General features: G+C 34.7%; 1 protein-coding gene across 4 annotated transcripts in view; it reads right to left on the bottom strand.

Moving 5' to 3' along the window:
• PIK3CB (phosphatidylinositol-4,5-bisphosphate 3-kinase catalytic subunit beta) overlaps window positions 1-24,102 on the bottom strand; it is a 133,302-nt gene that overhangs the window by 28,140 nt on the left and 81,060 nt on the right. For 3 of the 4 annotated variants that reach the window (XM_070433498.1, XM_070433500.1, XM_070433499.1), the window contains 7 exons: window positions 17,182-17,433; window positions 14,628-14,724; window positions 11,285-11,415; window positions 9,042-9,092; window positions 5,953-6,141; window positions 1,111-1,232; window positions 758-823 (listed from right to left, as the gene is read on the bottom strand). In XM_070433498.1, the coding sequence (XP_070289599.1) occupies window positions 758-823; window positions 1,111-1,232; window positions 5,953-6,141; window positions 9,042-9,092; window positions 11,285-11,415; window positions 14,628-14,724; window positions 17,182-17,433 (908 nt within the window). The remainder of the gene's footprint in view (window positions 1-757; window positions 824-1,110; window positions 1,233-5,952; window positions 6,142-9,041; window positions 9,093-11,284; window positions 11,416-14,627; window positions 14,725-17,181; window positions 17,434-24,102) is intronic. The other variant, XM_070433501.1, reaches the window with a different exon arrangement.

The following is a 24,102-nucleotide window of genomic DNA, read 5'->3' on the forward strand; positions in this document are numbered from 1 at the left end:
AGATATATCCTTGTGACAGAATATTACATAGTGGTAAAAAAAATAAACTACATTTATATGTAATGAGAGAGATTGACCACAAAAATCTAATGTTGAATTTTAAAAATAAGGTGTAAAATAATACATACAGCAAAACACATTTGTGTGAACTTTAATGTATTATATTGTCATTCTGTATCTATATTTTTATAGATATAGAGGTGTGGTAAAGCAGAAAGTGTAGTGTAGAAGAATACCAAATTCATGATTATGGCTGTCTCTGGAAAGCGAAAGAAAATATCAGGGCTCAGTAAGGAAACTACAAGGACTTCATCTTTAATTGTAATGTTATTTACTTAAAAATTAAAATTAAATAATCATTACAAAATACTAACATTTATTAATTCTGAGTGGTAGAGAGAAAAAGAGTTAACACAGCAGGCTTAACTGCTATCCTTTGAAAAAGGTTGGCCCTTGGCTGGCATCTGGAAACTGATTTAAAAGGCTTTCTACCAACCTAACAGAAAAGAGTAGCTCAATGTGCCTACACTGTGCACAGTGTATTTATGCTGACTACCCATTTTTCTTCTGGAACTCTAGAACTTTGGTATGTGCTAGATAGAGGGTGCTTGTGATTAGCCCCCAATAAAAACCCTAGCCACCAAGTCTCTAATGCTTCCCTTGTAGACATTTCAAACGTGTCGTTACAACTCATTACTGGGGGAAATTAAGTGTAATTTAGTTTGATTCCACTGGGAAAGGAACCTTAGAAACTTGCCTGGTTTCCTCCAGACTTTGCCCCATGAATCTTTTTCCTTTGCCAATTCTGCTTTGTATCCTTTTGCTGTAATAAATCATATGAGTATGATTATATGCTGAGTCCTATGAGTCATCCTAGTGAATCACAGAACCTTAGGGTGATCTTGGGGACCTCTGTTCCAGTATGTTTTTGTTTTACAATATAGAGTAAATGCAGAGAGAGAGAGGGAGAGAGAGAGAGAACACAAATGCTTTAAATTCTGAATAATTCCTAGCCTTTTCCTTTCTTATTAGATATTCAAGCAGACATTACCTTCTCTATCCACACCCAAGTAATCCCTTGCCCCCCAAAAAGCCAACTGCAGGAGATACCTCATCTGTCGCAGGCAGCCTACAGCATATTCCCGAACGTACTGATCTGGATAGTTGAAATCAAGAAGCTCCAGGGCCTCCCGAGGAGGTAGTTTAGGCCAAATCTGAAGTAGTGCCTGAAGCTGTTTAAAAATTGAAACTGGTTCAGAAATTATAGGGGTGAGAAGAGATGGGTCAAAAGGAGAAGCAAACTTGCAATTACAGAGGCCTCAACAATCCATTCCTGTTAACATGGAATAGTAAAAACTGTCACAGTGAAATATTCTAAAGATAAGCAGAAAATAAAAGCTATTAAATACTTACTTGGAAATAGATGATGCCCTGAATATATGAATTCCACAATCAATGCCCATTAAATAATTTTAAAAGGAACGAAAGAGAGGGTGAGGGAGGAGGAAGAGTACGTGTGCACAAAATGATCAAGAAATACTTAAAGGTAAAATTCAAAGTGCAAATATAAGTGGCAATGCTCAAATTAATGATGAGCGACTTACATGTAAATTCCATTAATAACAACATAAAATTATTTTGAGGGGGTTTACTTTTAACTCTTAGTATTTTAAAAGAATCTTACGACTTGATGGAACTTTTTATTGACCATAACATGCTTAAACCCTAAATCATAATAAGTAACTCATTAGATATAAATAGTACCTAGTTGTTTATTTTCTATAAACAAGACAAATACAATTAGTCTTTTACTTGCAGATGCCACTTAGAAATGGACCAGATTTAGGATAAAAAAGAATCCCTTGGGGAGATAAGCTGGGACTACAGGTGGAGGATAGGTTTGGGTACACATGGCCAGATCTTTGGAAACCCAAGTTCCAAAAAGTTCAAACCTCTTGAGCTTTTGTGCAAAACTTAGGCTTTAAGAATTTAAGAATTAAGAATAATGTTTCTTTTTTTCAATACAATTTTTATTGATTTCATAGAGGAAGGGAGAGGGAGAGAGAGAAACATCAATGATGAGAGAGAATCACTGATTCGCTGCCTCCTACATGCCCCTTACTGGGGATGGAGCCTGCAACCCAGGCATGTGCCCTTGACCAGAATCGAACCCAGAACCCTTCAGTCCGCAGGCCAATGCTCTAGCCACTGAACCAAACAGGCTAGGGCTCTCATCATTGATCTCTCTCTCTCACTCTTTTTCTCTCCCTCCCTCCCTCACTCTCTGAAATCAATAAAGAGATATATATATATAAAAGAATTAAGTAAAACTGGTTTATATTTTATCTGTATCCTATCAGAGCACAGTGATACTCATCAGGATTGCTCTTGGCAAGAGCTCCTTCCCCCTCACATTTTTTATATGTTTATAGCATGCATTCTTATCAGGATGGTTAAGTGGGGAAAAAATTGGTTATGGAGAGCAAAAACATTTTTTGGTAATTATGAATGTAGCCCTCTAAAGCTCAACTCTATCTAATAAAATCCCTTTCCTTAATATTTATCTTTTTGGGTTTCCTTGGTTATCGCTGACATCAAGTCCAAGGAGAAAACATAAAATATATACAAGATAAGTTACAAACTATGGCAAATAGACGGCAATGACTGGAGAACGGTCTCTCAGCTGACTGCCCCAAACTCGAAGTCATGTTGTGAGAGGTGGTCTGTTACTACCTGTTAGCTGCCTTGTATATGCCATTTGAGCTTTTATGTGAGATTTGGGTTTTGAGAATTAAATAAAAATAGTTTATATTTTATTATTTAATTCTACAAATTATTCAACCCCTCATTAATTATGTCAGTGCCCCCCTAAAATCAGTAATACCTGAATATCGAATAGCTAAGTTAAAAGGTATTTTCTTGTATCAAAGAAATTTCAAAGTTTACTAAAGATAATTTAAGAAATTAACTTAATTTTTCAGTAGTTTTATATTTACAGAATAGCTCTTGAATAAGTTTTAAAGATTTTATTACCTTGCTATTATTAGAATACATTTATGTAAATTGATACATACAAAACTTATTATAATTTACATAATTACATCAAAAATTTTCAACCAACAGTAAAATGTTATTTTAACTTTTACCTACCTTAAGATTTTGTTTAATTATTCTTTTTTCTTTTAATATATTTTTTAAATTGATTTTTTACAGAGAGGAAGAGAGAGAGAGATAGAGAGTTAGAAACATTGATCAGCTGCCTCCTGCACATCTCCCACTGGGGATGTGCCCGCAACCCAGGTACATGCCCTTGACCGGAATCGAACCTGGGACCTTTCAGTCCGCAGGCCGACGCTCTATCCACTGAGCCAAACCAGTTTTGGCATTTAATTATTCTTAAAAGTTGCATTGAATAAAAATAAGCTATATACTTGTTCTTCATGTATTTTAAAGCATATATATACATACAGTACATAAACAGACATATACTTGTCTGTGGCATCAAATCTCATGGGAATGAGGCTATTAAGAGACTAAAAAGTCTCCTAAGGAGTGTAATATTAAAAAAAGTTTGACAAAAAGCAAAAAAAAAATTAAAAATTAAAAAATAAATAAATAAATAAAGTTTGAGAAATACTGGTTCAAAGATATGAAATACCCACCACACCCCACTTTTTATCACTGGTGGGGCCCCCTCCACACTTTGCTCAAGGCCATAAAGGACCAGCAGTCCTCGTTATGGACAGAGGAATTAGGGGGCACTATTTCCTGAGGGTCTGAAACAATAGTAAAAAAAGCCCTAGCATCTCAAGTTAACTCTCGGAATACATTCATTACCCCACAAAAATAATACTGCAAAGGATATATGATACTCTAATACTTGAGGTTCAACTATGTTGTGGGTTAAAAACAGCCCTATTATTGAAAAGTAATTAACTTTGGTAAGATTATTTATAATTATTTAAAAATCAATTATATAAACATAAATAAATTACCAAAACCCATCAGTTTAGTTTACGGAAACCTACAGAAACCAATATGGAAGGGAAATAATCAGTCTCAGCCATAGAAATATTGAAGTAGTGAAAGCAATAGAAATAGTGAAAGCAATGCTGACTATTATCTGCCTGCTGCAAAGACCACTGAAACCCCTTGTACATTATGCCAACAGAATATTTTCCTGTGGATTAATGGGAGACTACTCCTCCACAGAATTTTCATCTATGGCCTATACTTGTAGAGTCAGAGTACAAACTACACACCAGGCTTCTGACTCTTCACATTTTAAGGTAGTAGATTTACTGAAAATACAATTTACATTCTTTTGTACCAGTTTACTGTAACTGGCAATGGGGCAGGGTTGAGAGAAAAGCCAAATCACATTACTTTTTATTCTATTAAATTTTTTTCTACATTACTAAAAAAGGAGATTAGGATGGTGAAATTCATGCTTTCACACACTTATTTACACACATTTAGGTGTTTCTACTTGAGTATTAAGTTACACTCCTGGCTTTCTTTTAACGTCGAAATGGAGGATGTTAAACTATCTGAAAATAATGCTCTAGTCTATGAGGACGTTAAACTATCTGAAAATAATGCTCTAGATTCTCTCATGGAAATGAGATAAGCATGCTAAATTCCTGAATATAAAAATTACTGTCCCTAGGGTACAAATAAAGAAATATTAACCATAAATTAGTTCATTCCATTTTCTGACAGTTGACATATAGTAAAACCTCTTTCTCAGGTATCTTTTAAGTATACAGCAAGAAATGATTCCTACTCTATAATTTTATACAAAATAATATGATGTATTTCTTGGTGGAGGGTGGGATCAGGAAGTACTTAGAACTGAGCACTACCCATGAGAAGTAGGCAAATGTGCCAACTAAAAAATGTTTACATCTAGTATGCCACCATTATGAGGGCTCACAGAAAACTAAGCTTGAATTTAAATGAGATGTAACAACAATAAAACATATCTAAAGGACAAAATTAGTTACTTTTTAGAGTAAATAATGTGCATGTGGTCTAACTATAGAAACAGTTTAAACAAGGCCCATAATAAATATAATTATATAACATGGTCAAAAAAATCATTAAGAAATAAACTCAAAAGAAATCCTTTCTACACTTAATTTGGGAAGAAAAACTGTAACAAAGATTTTAAAAATGCGTATGATTAAAATAAATTTTTTAAGTCATTATAGATTTACTAAGCCCAAAAAACTCTATTTAATAAACAAATTTGGTTATTTCAATATTCCAAATGTATTTGTTCTGATTGCAAACTATTTCAAGGATCTTTCTATAGACCACTTATGGTCAATTAAATTTAATAAATGCTGGTGTTTTTTGACAATCTTAAAAAATCAAAAAAGGAGTTAAAATTTAGTGGCCTTTTGGAAGCAAAATTTTTTCCCCTTCTCTATTCTGTCTAAAGGGAAACATTCAACTCTGCCAAACAGAATGAATGTTAAAATTGAGCTGAATGGTTTATGTTCTAAAATGTTAACTTCCACAAATGGAGGTAAGTTTCAAATAATATACTCATTGTAGAACAGCCACTGCAACGGATCTTAAGATGAAAACTTTGGAGTTCACTGAACTGTTAGAAGTAACCCAGGACCTACAACCTGTCAGTAATTACTATTTATATATATGTGTGTGTGTGTGTGTGTGTGTGTGTGTAATTATTATTACCAAAACCACTGTTTTTATTGTGTTTAGTGAAAGATACAGAAAATCTACACAGAATCTGGGCTCTTTAAATCTTAACGTTTTCTGGACTACTACTTAGATTATATATGAGTTAAAATCTCAAAATTTCTCCTGTAGAAAATTAGCCAACCTATACACGTATACCTACTATGTAGGAGAAGACAATTTACACAAAAGCAACAAAGTAACATACTCCCAAAAGGTGTTACAGAAGTGATCTTTTGTTACCTGAGCAACATCCTCGAGTTTATTCCACTTGATCGACAGTAATAACTTTGGCAGTGACTGTGGGAAGTTCTCTCTGCAGTCTTGTCGCAAAGTCCAAATAAGATCCATTTCATTCTCACACAGCTGAGACAAGGGATCCCTGTCCAAGATTTCCTTCAGTACAGCAAGAAACTTTTTTCCACCCCGACTCTAAGAAAGTAAAATTACGCATTATAGAACTGAATTGTGCAAACATCCCTGGCAAACACTTAGCAAATTTTATACAATGAATTTATAAACAATTTATCAGCTTTAACATGTGAGATAACTAAAATCAAATTCCTCAAAAAGATTAATAAAGATGAATTCTCCTTTTAAAGTTTTTATTGACAAATATAACATCTGTAAGCTAAGAATAAAGGGAAGAATTATTCTCAAGCAGTTCTGAAAAAGGAAAAATAGTTTCCTAAAAATCCATATGCAAACACTAGGTGGCAGAATTGCAATCTGGATTAAAAAGAAGTTAATATTTGGACTAAATTTCTTCTTTAGTTTTCAGTTTCTATCAAAAACAAACAAACAAACAAAAAGATAAACCAAACATATTAAATTTTAAAAGAAAACTTAGCTCTGGCCAGGTAGCTTAGTTGATTAGAGCTGCATCCCCATTTGCCAAGGCTGCAATTCGATCCCTGGTCGGGGGCACATACAAGAATCAACCAATGGCCCTGGCAGGTGTGGCTCAGTTGGTTGAGCATCATCCTATGCACGGAGAGGTCACCAGTTCAATTCCCGGTCAGGGCACATGCCTGCATTGCAGGCTTGGTCCCCAGTGGGGAGCATGTAGGAGGCAGCTGAGTAATGATTCTCTCTCATCATTGATGCTTCTCTCTCCCCCTCTCCCTCTCACTTCCTCTCTGAAATCAATTAAAAAAATGTTTTTTTAAGTCACAGGAGAGCTTGAATGGGCTGCCACTGGCCAACTCTGGGTCATTTTGAAAATCAAAATAAATGACAGTGATTAATTATAAATCACTAAATAAAATGGAAATCATGAATCTATATTAATATACCTTAAAAAAAAGAATAAGCAAAAATTGGAGAAGAAAACCTCTATCTTATGGTATAAGCCAACTAATAAATCAATCAGGAAAAATAAATTTGAAAGTCAGCACTTGGCAAACCACTGTAATAATATTGATTCAAGCAAGGCATATTAATAAGTATTAAAACAATTGGGTAAAAATGTGAATCAGGATGTCTACTTGGAGTCAAAATATCCTCCCATAAAATATTAACTTTATAGAGAAAAACCTAGCAGATCAAATGATAACAATTAGTATCAATATTAATCACACAAATTGACATTGTTGCTTCCTGATAAAATGCAGTAAAGAACACTCCATTACTTCTATAGTATTCCTGCTAAAAATGCATAGCTGGTTTCTGATCATAGATAAAACATTAGGCAATCCAAAGTGAGTGACATTCTACAACGTAACTGGCTTGTATTCTTTAAAAAGTCAGTCATTAAAAATAAGGAAAGGCTGAGCAATTGCTTTAGATTGAAGGGAACGAAAGACGCACAACAATGAAATACAACAAGTAATCCTGAGTTGAATCCTGTACCCAATAGTGGACATAATTGAGACAACTGGCTAAATTTGAATGGAATGTGTAGTTTAAACAACAGAACTACCAATATTTTATTTTCTGATTTTTATGAATGCATTCTGATTAAGTATGAGAATATCCTTGTTTCTAGGAACTACATCCTAAGAATTAAGGGGTAAAACACAACTTGGTAAAACAAATGTTAACAGTTGGGGAAACTGGATGCAGGTTATATGGGAATTTTGTACTCTTCCTGTAAGTTTTCGTAAGTTTGAAAAAAATTCTAATGTTTGATATTTCCTATCCCTAAAATTGAAGTTGTAAAGACTTCAAAATCATTCTACTAAGAAAACATTCTAGGCCAGTGGTTCTCAATCTTCTGGCCCTTTAAATACAGTTCCTCATGTTGTGACCCAACCATAAAATTATTTTCGTTGCTACCTCATAACTGTAATGTTGCTACTGTTATGAAACGTAATGTAAATATCTAATATACAGGATGGTCTTAGGCGACCTCTGTGAAAGGGTCGTTCGACCGCCAAAGGGGTCTCGACCCACAGGTTGAGAACCGCTGTTCTAGGTAGATCCCCAGAACCTCTGAACTGAAGACTGAGTCATCAAAGCCAGCCAATAAGGTTTTGTGCCTGAGTTTCTGCCATAAGAAAATAAGACTACTTTATTTATAACACAGATGTTTTAGCTTAGAGCAATTTTAAAAAATATATATTTTATTGATTTTTTACAGAGAGGAAGGGAGAGGGATAGAGAGTTAGAAACATCGATGAGAGAGAAACATCAATCAGCTGCCTCCTGCACACCCCCCACTGGGGATGTGCCCGCAACCAAGGTACATGCCCTTGACCGGAATCGAACCTGGGACCTTTCAGTCCGCAGGCTGACGCTCTATCCACTGAGCCAAACCGGTTAGGGATCAGCGTAGAGCAAGTCTTGTCAACCTCAGTGTTATTGATATTTTGTTGTAGTAGGACATCCTGTGCATTATAGAAAATTTAGCAGAATCCTTGAACTCTACTTACTAGGTGCCAAACAAGAAAATAATGTATGGTTCCATTTATATGAGGTATCTAGATGGTCAAATTCATAGAGGGTGCATATGGAAGGCAACCAATTAATGTTTATCTCTCACACTGATGTTTTGCTCTCTTCCCCTCTCCTTTCCCCTTTCTCTAAAATCAATAAAAACATTTAAAAAGGAAAAGAAAATTACAGCCTCCTCATTCAACAGAGTAATATTCAGAGTATTATTAATCTATGAGATGTCACAGCATCCTTTACAAACTAGCTGAACTTGTGTTTATCTCAGAAAAGGGCTTACCGTGGAACACAGACACCTACAGACAGCTGCCATTTAACAAAACATTAGTATGTACATATGCATGAGTACAGTCTTCTGTAAGTTCATTGCCATAAATGAGATGTAGCTAATAATAAGCACAACTTTATAATAAGAGTCATTTAAAAACCTTGATACTTACTGATACATTAGCACTATCACTGCTTGCAATCTCAGCTGCCTTTTCGATAATCTGTTTAAAAAGATTTAAAAAATCAATTTTGGCTCTTGTATTTGTGAATTTTAAATATAAATGACTTTACTTCTTGTACATATAGTCTAGCATTTCTATGCTTTATAATGTAAACATGAATTTGAAATGCAAAATGGTATAGTGCAGTGATTCACAATCTTTAAACTCCGGATAACTAGGAACCAATGGCATTACTAAAAGGAACTATGACTCCTAGGATGCACTAGGATTGTCTGTAGATAAAGTGAGCAGTGGCTTGCATATGGAGGTGGGAAAAATTTTTTTTAATATCGGTAAATGTCTTCTGATTAAGAAAATAAAAAGGTATGTGAGAGTTACTAAAGATAGAGTAAGTTTTGTCATTTGTCATCACTTTTTTCTGAATTAACAGATATCAAAAGTGTAAAGTAATGACAACCTAAAAATACCTTTTAAATCATTAAGTTTGAAAGGGCTCTAATTATTGAAAAGATGAGAACCCATGAATTCAGGAAGAAGATCAGTGGTAAAGAATCCGAGAACCTATATCTGAGTTAGGTAACAAGCTAATAATCTGTCTGTATCCTCATGTGTAAAATGTAAGGATAATTCCCATCCTATTTCATAGGGTTATTATAATAGTAAAATGAGATTATGTTTATTAAAACTAAACAATAAAAATAAAGTTGATTTGAAAAGTAAAATGCGTGTGAGATTACAGCAAAAAAAAAAAAACACATGAAAAAGAATATGAGGAATTTTCACTTTTTATATCTGTATTATTTGATTTGGTGTTTATAAAACACCAAAAAATTGTACTATTATAAAAATTGTACTATTAAAGAAAATCCAATAAGTATGAATGTGTTTGACTTAAAGACTAAAATCTTCATCCCAAGTTGATCTTCAAAGACAAAGGAAAGTTTAGTGATCGATTAGAGAGGACTTATGCAATGTTGAGATAAAACATTTTTAAAAAACTAGACTTCTCTTGAAATATTAGATTAAAAACATTTATATTTGCACAGGATGTTATATTTGTAAAAATGCTTCGAAATGTGATCTCATCTGATTCCAAAAAAAATTATACCCAATTGTCAAATATACCATAATTACACACAAAAACAGGCACAGCTAGGACTATTCTATTCCTATTCTAAGGAATAACGCCATAGCATAAATGTAATGGATGAGTCAAAATGTATCTTTTTAATTCAATGTACACTAAGATAGAGGGTTCTTGACATATTTAGGATTTCTACTGTAAGAATCACAAAGCATTATTGATCAGAAAAACATTTTATAAGAAACTGAAATGAAAAGCTATTTCTTAGGTGAATAAAATTCAATTAAAACACAAGGAAAAAACTTTAAATTACATATTTACATACTACTTTTAAAATCTACTCTCTACAGGTCTGATAGTGTTAAACATTAAAACACAATTAAGTTTAAAGGTGGAATAATTAGATACTACTTAGTATAACATCAACTTTTAAAGGTAGCTGGTTCACAAATGGATTAAGGAAATAAAAGAAATATTATTATCTGAGAATTTGCTCGAAGATTTCATCGTAAAAATCAGCAATCATACCTGAAACAAAGATAGCACACCTGAAGATAAAACATATGACAGCTTACTTAGCTCTCTTAGCATGTAAATTAGACATACTATGATACTCTCCTTATCCTCAAGACATGCCATTCACATTAAGGAAATATGTTTAGAAATGCAAATCCTTGGTATAGATTCTACAAAAATAATAGTACCTTAGGAACTTCTACTAAAAGTAATATTCTACATAAATCATCTTTTCTTGAATACCAACTCTAACACAGCAGTTATTATGTCTTTAATCTCTGAACCAACATGCTGGCATATTTCACATGTTCAGAATTACATCTAACTGCATTTACAGCCCTTGTAAACTGAAAAGCAAACAAACAAAAACCTCTGAGAACAATTATGATTTCCTCATTTTATAAATGAGGAACCTGAACTCTAGAGATAACCTATCTCACTTGGTCAGTGACAAAGCCAGGGCTAAACAGAGTTGACTCCCTGCTCAGTGATCTTTCCACTGAGCCAAGCTGTCAATTTATGTGATGTTTTGAAACAGAAATAGAAATAGACATATAGAGCTTCAACTATAAACCAGGAACTAATAATTCAATTACTTCACACATAGTGGCCCTTTAAATAATTATCTTACCTTATCAAAGGGAGGGTAATAATAAGGTTGTTTTTTATTCTCTGGGAATCTGATATGCAAAGCTGTTGCATTCTCAGTATATGGATTTGTTTGAACAGTTCCCATTGGATTCAACATTTCTTCAAGTTCATCTAAAACATGCAAATAATTTTGATTCTTAAAATATATTTTTGAAAATGAAATAAAACTTTAATGGACTTAAACCATGAAAATGATTTTAAAAGTTTGTCACCTAAGGAACTATGGCAGACAATTTTATCAGTAAGCCTCTAATTTTCTGTTAATGCTTGGCACAAAATTTGAATCTGAGTTTATATACATTTTTAAAGTGAGAAAATTAACAAAAATTAATAGCTACCTCACCTCATTCTTCAATTTGGTAAGTAGTCTCAATTTTGGGGAAAAAAAATAATTGAAACTGTTCTTCCTCCACCAAAATTAAGGGCCCAGCCCCCTGGCTGGTATGGCTCAGTTGGCTGAGTGTCTTTCCATGCACCGAAAGGTTGCCAGTTCGATTCCCGGTCAGGGCATATGCCCAGGTTACAGTCAGGGTGCACATAGGCAATCTCTCTCCCCCCCCCTCTTCCTATCTCTCTAAAATCAATAAAAAAACATTTAAAAAAATTAAGGGCCCATAGGACTCATTATTTCATCAGTATAGACAGATTTCTTAATCAGATGTAATCTGGTTTCCATGGTCACCACAGTACCCAAACTGGTATTTTCAGTCATCAATGACATTTCTTTTGACAAACTTAATGTTCCTTATTATCCCATAACTGCAGACAGTTAAACACCTTCTCTGGCAGTTTCTCTAACACTCCATTCAAGTGGTATTCCTTTAACCTCACCAACTGCTTCTTTCTTCAAGGCACTCCTTCCTCCTCTCTACCACTCTAAACACAGTCCATGCACAGAATTGTGCACAGGAATCTTAGAATTTCAGTGTTTTCATAAAACCCTGGAGTTCATATAACTTTTTCATTCCTAGCTAAGTAAAATGTTGAAGAGACATGAAATTTAAGATGAGAGAACAGAGCTAGCTCCCCATCTCTAAACTAATTTCTCTTTTCTTATACTGATTTTTAAGTTATTCTCTTATATTTCCTGAGAAAAATCTGTCTAGGCCTAATGTCCAGATCTTATGTACAATCAGAATTATCTCCCAAAACTAGAAAATCTTTTTAAAATTATTAAGTTTCAGCTAGTTAATTCTTTTTTTTTTTTTTTTAATATATTTTATTGATTTTTTTACAGAGAGGAAGGGAGAGAGATAGAGAGTTAGAAACATCGATGAGAGAGAAACATCGACCAGCTGCCTCCTGCACATCTCCCACGGGAGATGTGCCCACAACCCAGGTACATGCCCTTGACCGGAATCGAACCTGGGACCTTTCAGTCTGCAGGCCGACGCTCTATCCACTGAGCCAAACCGGTTTCGGCTCAGCTAGTTAATTCTTGGCTCATCTTTTTAAACACTCTCATTTCACAGATTCCATCTTTACTGGACTGAAGTAAACCTCATAATTTATACACCTCTAAAACTACCTTCTTGGCAAATTATGATCTTACATTTGCTAACTAGTGGCATTATACCCATTTGTCCTACCAAATGCAACCTATCTAAAGTCAAATATAGCATTTTAGTATTCTTATCAGCCCCAAACTTATGGAGGCAACCTTGCTTAAAAGTGATCACAAAAAAAGGCAAATGAAGAGTACAAATTGGTACAATCTCTAAGAGAACAATTTGAGATTATCAACATTACAAATGTATTTATTTTTGACTCAATAAATCCACCTCTGAGAATTTACTTTAGATATATACTGGCACATAAGCAAGATTATTCATTATAACTGTTAAAACTATCACAAGATAACTCTGCTTTTGTAAAGAGAAAAGTTCAAAAGGACAAAGAGTAGAACACTGCACAGAATATGCTATTTTATGGAAAAATGGGGGAAAAATTAAAATCTATTTTTATATTGCCTAGTGTATACATGAAAAATTCTGGAAAGACACAAAAGGCAACAATAAATGGAATTATGTACCTTTTAATGATGACCTAGGAACAAGATAATAGATTATTTGTAGTTCATTTCTGACTTGCTCCTCCTACTGGGATAAATGTGACAATTCTAGAGCTGATACATGCAGAGAGCTAAAGTGTTCACTTATTGTTTTTCACCTTACATTTTGTTAGATGATAAAGTTAAGTTCATGGTATACCTAGTTCATACCACCAAAATATTTTCTAAAAATACCAGTCACATTGCTTGATGATTCTGGAGAACATCTGTGAATCTAAATTAAGATTTTCAAAAAAAGTATATTGCTGAAATGCATAATTTTTACCCTAACTGTGAAACCATAGTTCTTCTTAAGAAATGTGTACATGCACACTGCTTTCCTATAATTGGGGATTAACGTGATTAGTGAAAATTATTGGAGGTATATGCAGGAAAGGATAGGAACAGAATATGCACACACATAAAATAGTAGAACGTGAGATGAGTATATACAGCCATAAATAACTAATTGTAATTTATGTACAAAACAATTACGTGTGTGTGTGTGTGTGTGTCCAAAAACAACTTCTATGCTAGCAACTACTAATATATGAACATTTTTCAAATGTTTGTCACCCACAAAATAATATTACAATGCAAGTTAGTTCAAAATTTTATTAAATATCTATGAAGACAGAAAAAAAACCCCACTTATAATGCAAGTTACACACTAAAAATGTCCAACATTTGGGAAAGTCTAGAGTAATGAGAAGGGCAAAGCAGTCTTTTGTACAAATCCTAGGTTTGAACCAATTATGTAAGATTGACAGAGGTTCACTTTCCTCATTTGTAAAATGGAGATAAAACCATCAACCTGATAGGAGTACTTTGAGCTGTATTTGAAAAATATAGGCATGTAGAAGGTGCTCTTCTTAGCTCAAATTTCAGGCTAAATCCAACTAACAAGTGTTTTTATTATTCTTCCCATACTAGTGAATGTTCCTCCTACTACTGTAGAAATTTAGTACAACTAGGACCAATAAAGAAAAGACAATGTTATAAAAAGACATTATTCCTTTGGAGAATTTCTCAAAAACTTAAAAATATAAAATGCTTACAGTGTGAAAACATTCATTGAACACAATATATGCAGACACAAATCACTTTTTGAGTATATTAAAATAATCTATAGAAATTTGTTTTAAAATAAACAATAAAGATATGAAATGACCGTTTTACTAAAATGAAAGAATAGTGAGTCATAAAGAAACATTAACTAGTCCACATGCCAAAAGTTATTCTTTAACACTAAGGATTAGAAAGCAAATCTTACCAGGAAATGAAGACCAGCTGTGCAATATTATGTCTCCAGATCTCAACTGTCCTTTAAAGTCAAAAACCATCGTATTTACCCATGCTACAGGATAATGCTGTTGAAAAAGATACCATTGCATCAATACGCTAAGAATGAATTTTAAGGTGTAAACATGTACATGCCTTTATTCCAATAATCTTAGTTCTAGAAATGTCTAGAGTTCTAGATTATCCCCCACCAAAACAAACAAATATAACCCCTCAAGATGGTCCTAGCCGGTTTGGCTCACTGGATAGAGTGTCGGCCTGGGGACTGATGGGTCCCAGGTTTGATTCTGGTCAAGGGCATGTACCTTGGTTTCAGGCACATCCCCAGTAGGGGGTGTGCAGGAGGCAGCTGATCGATGTTTCCCTCTCATCAATATTTCTATCCCTCTCCCTTTCTCTCTGTAAAAAACCAATTAAAAAAAATTTTTAAAAATCCCCCAACATATATATTGCAAAATGTTCAGCATCTTTAAAATGGTTGAAGGAAACCCTAAAAACCAATTAAAGTTTCACAATAAAATAGTATGTCCAAAAAATGAAATGTTGTTGTATATCCATTGAAAATGAGGAGAAACATTTAATGATTCAAGACAATATATCTAATATATTGTCAGGTTGTATGTTTTAAGACTTTTCAGCATATATAACTAGAATAAAGCAATGCCTCTAGATATCATAGAATTTATTTATATGTCTAAAAAGGAAGCACTAAGCTGATATGATTTTATGCAGAAACTTAGACTAATTAAGTCAGTGTATCAAAAAACCTTATTAACACTCAAATGCTTTGAGTAAAATATTCTGTATCAATGGAGGGAAAAAAGACTAAGAAAGTAACTCTTCTGTGACTTTTTCATGAAAATTTATTTTGAAAAAATAAATAATAACCAGCCCAGCCAGTGTGCCTCAGTGGTTGACCATCAACCTATCAACCAGGAGGTTCGATTCCCCGTCAGCACATATGCCCAGGTTGCAGGCTCCATTCCCAGGAGGAGGTGTGCAGGAGGTTGCCGATCAATGATTCTCTCTCATCATTGATATTTAAACTATCTCTCTCTCTCCCTTCCTCTCTGAAATCAATAAAAATATATATTTCTTAAAAATTACTATAACCAGAAAAAATATTTACATTCTGATGCTAAGAATCCTATATAATAAAAGTCTAATGTGCAAATCGACCAAATGGTGGAACAACCGGTCACAATGATGAGCACTGATCACCAGAGGGGCAGACACTCAATGCTGGAGCTGCCCCCTGGTGGTCAGGTGCTCCCACAGGAGCATGGCTGGCGAGCGCAGCGGCTGTGGTGGGAGCCTTTTCCGCCTCTGTGGCAGCGCTAAGGATGTCCACCTGACAGCTTAGGCCTGCTCTCCATGGGACCGCCCCCCTCCAAAGAGTACACGAATTTCATGCACCAGGCCTCTAGTAGTATATAAATCCAGATAGATAAATGTAATAATCAAGATTTTTTTAAGATATAAAATTCAATGTCCCCATCTCTCAAGAAAACACACAAAAAAACCCCACAACTTTTTTAAAAGAAGAAAAATGATTGCCCTAGCTGGTTTGGCTCAGTGGACAGAGTGTCAGCCTGTGGACTGAAGGGTCCCAGATTCATTTCTGGTCAAGGGCATATGCCTGGGTCGTGGGCTCGATCCCTAGTAGGGGGCGTGCAGGAGGCAGCCAATCAATGATTCTCTCTCATCATTGATGTTGCTATCTCTCTCTCCCTCTGCCTTCCTCTCTCTGGAAGGAAGGAAGGAAGGAAGGAAGGAAGGAAGGAAGGAAGGAAGGAAGGAAGGAAGGAAGGGAGGGAGGGAGGGAGGGAGGGAGGGAGGGAGGGAGGGAGGGGAGGGGAGGGGAGGGGGAAAGGGAGGGAGGGGATGAATCTTGACTAAAAATATGAAATGGAAGAGAATATGGGAAAATATGCACCATCCTTTATTCACAATTTCAAAATTGAAGAAACTGAAAACTAAAGTTTTGTTCATAACTCATTTGATAGTTAAAAAAAAAGAAATAACAAGAAATTAATATTTGCCTCATTTAATGTGACTATTCATATACTTTCCTTCCAGATACTGATGTGTTTGATTACAGATTTGAGTCCCAGATCCCCAAAGTGTGTTGAATGAAATATGACGATCTATGATCTTTCTAAAATACACAAAATTCTTAATTCTTAAACATGTGGCGCCTGAAATTTCAGTTAAGAGATTGATCTGTAATTTTTAAAATGTCTTTATTCTTTTTCATCAGTATCTCCTAAAAAGTATAACATTTATAACAGAGCACTTACAGTATGATATTTACTAAAATAAATTTGCCAAAAGAGAAATGAATGAGCAGGACATAAAAAAGAAGATTTATTATCTTTTTGAAATCAGTTCTTAGGGGCCAAAGCTATATTAATTTCACTTATATTACTCAATTATGTCAAAGGGTCTTAAAATTATTTCATTATAATATTATTCCATTAAGTTACTTAATTTTTTAAAAATTTCAGAAGTTAGTATATAATTACCACTTTCCCAGATTTCCTGATGGTCTGATATTTAGAGGCATTAATTGTTTTAGTTGATTTCTTCGTTTTCACTTTATCCAAAACTGCATAAACAGCAAAACATAATCTAGCCATTCGTGGCAGGTCACAAGTATTAATATCAAATTCCAGTGGTTCATTCCAAACATGATCATTTTTCCCTGATATCTCTGAGCTTACGATGGTTTTACACAGGAGTTCAGTACCATGAAAAAGGCCAGCCCTGACATGAACCTGTAATGAGGGAGACAAAAAACAAATACAGATTCATGAATATTGTACCACTGCCACACCTCTAATTTTAGAGAATAAAGAAACATATATGGGAGAGGCCGCAAGCTGGATGATTTAAATTTAAGATCTTATAACACAGACATAACAGCAAATGTCCATAATCAACCTAAAACTCATTCAATTTAATAAAAGTATGGATGAAAATGGAAATGATATTTTTTTTGTATTACTGTTAAAAAAACACCATTCATGTTTTTCTCCCTGTTTAAATAGTTTCTAGATTGAGTAACCATAGTCTTAAGCAACCTTTGTTTAAGTCCATGTCTCTAAACTGTTGTAAATGGTATTTCCCCAAAATTTAGATTAAAAGTCTGGGGAATTTCTTATTTAATTTATAAAAGATATGGTAAGAAAAATTACAAAAAAATTTTATACAACAGTACTTTAAAAAAATCTCTGCTAGGCTATACTCAAAGTATCTAAACTATGAGAAACAGACAATATAAGTATTTTTAACAGCCAAGACAAAAGAGGAATAAGTAAGCTTATTGACCCACAATTTCTCGTTTTCATAATTACTTTATTCTCTAAAGAAAAATTTAATTGCCTATAAGAATCATTTAACAATTCTTTTCTAAGCAATTAAGAAATGACCCCATCATGAAACGCACAATAAATGGCATTTGGTGTCAGTAAAATTATATGGAAGGTAGGAAGAAAAAGCACAAAACCTAGATTTCTAAGTTTTCTTTTCCTTGCTAACATATCTCAGGAAGATTGAGCATCAGTTAAAGAACACACAATGAATGGAAGTTTGAATTCATCAGGAGGTTAGGAAAAGGTTCCAGCACTTTTGTACCAAACTTTATCTTAAAAAGAATTCAACGGGTAAAGAAAAGGAAGTGCCTAATGCCTGCACAATGACAAGCTCCCCTGGCATGCCTAAGAACCCAGAACAGCCCAGTACAGCTTGAGTCTCCAAGTGCTTGGTTGGAGAGGCTAACAGCAAAGTCAGTGCCATTTAAAACTATTAAGCACAAAATATAAGTTAAACAGTTAAAAGACCACTTGAAAATACTAAAAAAAAAGCTATTACATCAAAACAAAACAAACAAACAAACAAACAAACAACAAAACACAACACTTTTTCTTCAGGGAGGAGAAATGCTGGGGTTCAAGGTAAGGTGTGAAAAGAGAGGCAAGAAGAGCTATTAGGGAGGCTGTAATTCAGGGAGAGACAGTCCAGGCTGGAACTATGAACTATGACAGAGTCAGAAGGAAGGAATGGAGGGTAAAGGATATTAAGGAAGGATTAACAGTATGTGATCAATTGATCAGATATGATAGATGAAAGAGAGGGGCAACTCTAGCTGGCTTACCAAACATAATAGGAAAGGCAGAAGAAAGACGGAAGAGAATGAATTGGGGACTTTAGATATAAATTGGCTTTAGAAATGTGTATGAAGATAGAAGTCTGGAACTGAGGAGGTATTTGGGCGAAGACTTGAGAATTATAAGCAAAGGTGGTATGTTTTTCAATTTTCTTACAAAGAAGTTATCAGTAAATGTTTTCCAAGAACTGAAGAATGCCCAGTGACAGGAAAGCACTGAGAGTGCTGAGGCAGCAGGGTCCACGTGCCTGCAGCCAATAATCCATCTAATCTCTGAGTTGCTGGGCCTCAAAAGCACCACAATATTTCCCCTCCTTCCCCTCAGGTATACATCACACAGGAAGCTCTCCTGCCCTCATTAGGCCTCCATTTCAATGACCAACCCCGCCCTGCCTTTCTGTCTGCTTTGTCTGACTTCACTCTCCCCACACTCTCTGCAAGTGCCCGTCTTTCCCTGTCACACTCATCTGAAGCCCATGCCTGGGCTAAACCTAACTGCCTGTGCCTCTCCTCCACGCCAAATGACTGACCAATCACAAATGTAAAGTTACCCTTTCCTCCCTGCAAGAACTATTTACCTTTCCTTCAGTCATTCACTATCCTGTGAGATGAGCCTCACATACAGTAAAACTATAAAAATAATCTTAAAGCCCTATTTATCCTACTTCTGTGGTCAGGTTTTCTGTTACTTGAGGATAATAACATGTCTGAAGGACACCTCCTGTCAATCTATTCTATTTAGGAGCTATAGAACATTAGAACAATGAAAATACTGGTCCACTATTATTTATAAGATAAATAATAAGGAAAATCAAATTATGCAGATACTGTAAAAATCAGAATCCAATACTTGCCATCTAGATATAAATGTTACTAAATTATAAAGTTGTGGATGGGGCAGATGGAGGATGGGATTGTTGGTATGAAGCACAGGCCTTGAAGATTATTTTCTTCCCCCAAAATGCAGGTTATTTCATACACAACTGACACTCCACAAATTTCCAATGTAAAGGTATATAAACAGGGAGAGCTGGGGGATTGTCATCTATTAATACATGATTCCCACTTAGGAATTTCATGTCCATAATAAAACTACTTTAATTCTCTTCTAGGCTCAGTTGATCAAAGTATATCTGCTTTGTTCTCTTATAGATAACTGTCTTTAAAGGACCACAACAAAGTCTCTGCAGCCTAGTCCTTACCCCAAATCCCAGTTTTGAGTAAAAATATACATAGAATTTCCTAAAAGACACACAATATATTTGTTTCTTAGGAAAGTCCAAATGTTACCATTCAATTAAGGATAAACCATCACCTGGCTGAGTATAGTACTCAGACTGAATTATTTTGGTGTCTTATAGAGTAACTTTTTCTGAATTGTACTGTCAATATTTTTTAACCCAGTAAAACATATTATAAGGGACAAATATGTGGACATTATTTTACTACTATAATGATGCGGTCAGTGGTTATGGTGCTCACTTTATCACCCACTGTGTCTCCTTCAGTATCAGGATGAGCTATAAACACATGAATAGCTAGTCTGTTTTTATCTTACGAGATTCTGAATATTGTAAGTGATCATGTTTTCTTTGCTTTGACTACTAGCTATATTGCAAGCTGAGAGCAAAATTTGTAGCCCACATCAAGCAATTACACAAATTCTTATTACTGTATATACATACCTACTGTGAATCTTGCTCCTGACTTTTTTGGCCATTAAATATCCTCAATTATTTTTTCTCAATTATTTTTTTAAAGATTTTTTTTAATCCTCACCCAAGGATATGTTTATTGACTTTAGAGAGAGAGGAAGGGGGAGAGAAAGAGAAAGATCAATATGAGAGAAAAACACTAATCAGTTGCCTCCCATATGCACCCCAACTGGGGATCGAACCCACAATCTAGGTATGTGCCCTGACTGGAAATCAAACCCATGACCTTTCAGTGCATGGGACAACACTCCAACCAACTGAGCCACACCAGCCAGGGCCTCAATTATTTTTTAAAATGTCAAAACTGTGTATATTTTGTGTGTATGTGTGTGTGTGTGTGTGTGTGTGTGTGTGTGTGAGAGAGAGAGAGAGAGAGAGAACAAGTGCATGTGCAAAGTGCACTTGACTCAATTCATTTGTGAAATGAAAGTAAGTAAATCATAAGTAAGACAAAAACATACATAAAACATATTTTGCATCTTGTGTATGATATAATGGAAGTTAGAAATTTTAGGACAAAAATGATATTCAACTTTCACTCTCAGTGACCTTGAAGACTTACGACCTTAACCACATTTTGAAAAATAAATTATTTTTAAAAAATTATTTTTCAACATTATTGTGATAAATCCAAGCTATTTACAATAAACTGATGGGCTTAAAACAGAGAAATACAAGAGCCCACTACATAAGTATTCAATAAATGTCAATATTTTAAAATAAAAACAAAAAATGCTAGTTATAATTCCATCAACCAACTTCTGGCAAAATTCTGACATAAGAAATGAAGTAAAATTATGGATCAGATGGCTAGAAAGCTTAAAAAAAAACATTCAAGTATGATGAATAGAAAAGTCCTATACTAGCTGTAAACAGAAACAGTAAAGGGTGTGATCTAGAAAAGAATAACAATAAAGAATGAGTCTAACTTGGGCAAGGTAACAATAAAGAGACCCTGCACATTTTGAAGAAATCTGTTGAAATATCATTCATTATCTAATAGTCAAAGTGTGACTTATTTAAGATTATGTCTGCTTGAGAAATCTCTTTAAAAGAGTCAAGTTGATTAAAAAGAAGAATAGAAAAATTAATCTACATTTAAAATAAAATGAAAAAAATTCTGTTTTCAGAACTTAAAATCTCCCATGGTATCAGATATATTAAAGGTTTTGTTTTCAGAAAAAGCAGTAAGAAAAACCATTCCCTAAACTTCTATCATGTGAAATGTTGTCAAAATTGTCCCATTTCCTGATGCTTGGTCTGGGTCATCTTCAGACTCTGAAAAGCACAGAATTTTAAAGTCACCATTATGCTTTAATACAGTCACACATTTTATTGTCTGACTGTAGTAAACTTCCAAAGAGACACATTTTCACAAGCCCCAGAACACAGGGAGCGCAAGAGAAGGCAGGCTTTATAGTGCAAAGGCCTTGCTACTATGCTCCAGCAAGGGTGTGCCCAGCATACACACAGACTGTAATCCTGAACTCACCAATTAAAAATGCTCTGTTTTAGGCAAGATATGAAACTTTTTCCCAACATCAACACTTAATTTCCTTCTAATTTGGCAATTTGGCCAAAATCCACTACATTTTTGCCTTTAGATATTAGACACCAAAGACAAGGGGGGAGGGGGACAGTAGCATAAATAGTAGGCTGAAATTCTCAGTTTCATGAAGTATATCACTTTTGTAAAGAGATTTGTTCTCATTTGTGGGAGAAGCCATGTGCTACCTTTAACTAAGGATATAAAGATGTTATAGCTACATGAAAATGTATTATTAATTCATTATACAAAAGTTTACTTAGGATTTAGGCACTAAAATAAGAGGATAAAAAGATTAAGATACAATTTCTTTCCTCAGGTTGCACATATTTTAGCAGGTTAAGAGTGCTGAGACCCATATAACTAGGCTTTGAGGTGTTGTGATTTATGACTAATAAGTATGATATATGGGATATATCTGGGCTTGGAATTCTATAAGTTTATTCTTGTTGGGGTTTGCTGAGCTTCTTGAATCTGTCATAATATTTATATCTTTCGCCAACTTTGGAAAGCTCCCAGTGATAATTTCTTTAAACAGTTTTTCTGAACTGCACTCTTTCTTTGCTTTCTGGGATTGAGATCACACAAATGTAGACCTTCTGATAGTCATAGGCCCTGTAGCTTTTTTCTTCCCTATCATTTTTCTCTGTTGTTTAAATTGGAAATTTTTTTGATTATTAATCTTCAACTTCACTGACTCGTTCTGTTCTCATTACCATTCCATTGTTGAATCCATTCAGTGAGTTCTTTAAATTACAGTTGTTGTTTTTTTCATTTCTAAATTTTCCATTTGGTTCCTCCTTATACCTTCTATTTCTTATCTGAGATTTCTATTTTTCCATTACTTTCAATTATAGCTGCCCTTAGTTGTTGGCATATTTTTATAACTGTTTTAATAACTTTGTGAGATAATTCCAAAATCTATGTCATCTCAGCATTGATATGTTATTATCATTGTACATACAACTTCAGATTTCCTGGTCCTTTATTTATTTATTGTTTTAAATATGTTTTTATTGACTTCAGAGAGGAAAAGGGAGGAGGAGGGAGAGATAGAAACATCAATGATGAGAGAGAATCATCGATCCTCTGCCTCCTGCACACTCCCTACTGGGAATTGAGTCTTTTACTGGGGCATGTGCCCTAACAGGGGAATCAAACTGTGACCTCCTGGTTCATCGGTCAATGCTCAACCACTGAGCCACACCGGCTAGGCCAGATTTTCCTGATTATTTAAATGCCAATTAATTTTGAAATGTCTACAAGATATTTTGATCATTATGTTTTACTACTCTGGGTTTCATTTATATCCTACAGAGAAAATTAATGTTTGTTTTAGGAGATCATGATTAAGTTCATGCTGCAAGTTCCAACAAGTCTTCAATGAGCTGTGGTTCCAATACCAGTTCAGTTTTCAAATTCTTTGCAGGATTATTTGAATTTGTCCTGTGTGTTCATCATACAGGGACCAGTCTGAGAACTGGTAGTGATTTCTGCTATTGTTCAGTTCTCAAACTATGTAGGTAGTAAGACTCAGATCCACAATGAACAGCTTAGCAATAAACATAAAAGCATAAACGTACAAACATTTAAAGGGGTTGCGTTCCCAAGCTCTCGCAGTCTGCAATCATTCGAGTATATTTTAGTTGTTAGGGCTCCCCTTTTCTTGTCATCCAGCCAGAAAGCTGAGGCTTTATTCACCCACACTTCCTGCAACGATGCCAAACAGCAGGAAGGACAGAAGGGGGGGTGGGGAATCAATGAGGATTTACCACATTCTCTTGAGATTACAACTCCTCCAATCAAAGAGGAAGGTTCAACTCTGCATTTTAAGCCTGTCCGCTTTGGTGTTGCTGTTGCCACAGGACTTCTTAGAGACTGGGGCAAATGAGAACAGAGAAAAGAACAGAAAACAAAAAAGGAGGAGTAAAATGGGGAGAACTTTCTCTGATAGTTAGAAGACCCTTTTCCCACATAAGTGATAATATGAGGGCTTCTTGAATGCTTTCTGACTGCA

The sequence above is a fragment of the Myotis yumanensis genome, unplaced genomic scaffold (genome assembly GCF_028538775.1).
Source record: "Myotis yumanensis isolate MYYU_CA2020_CCGP unplaced genomic scaffold, mMyoYum1.0.hap1 SCAF_14, whole genome shotgun sequence".
In the NCBI taxonomy this organism is placed as follows: domain Eukaryota; kingdom Metazoa; phylum Chordata; class Mammalia; order Chiroptera; family Vespertilionidae; genus Myotis; species Myotis yumanensis.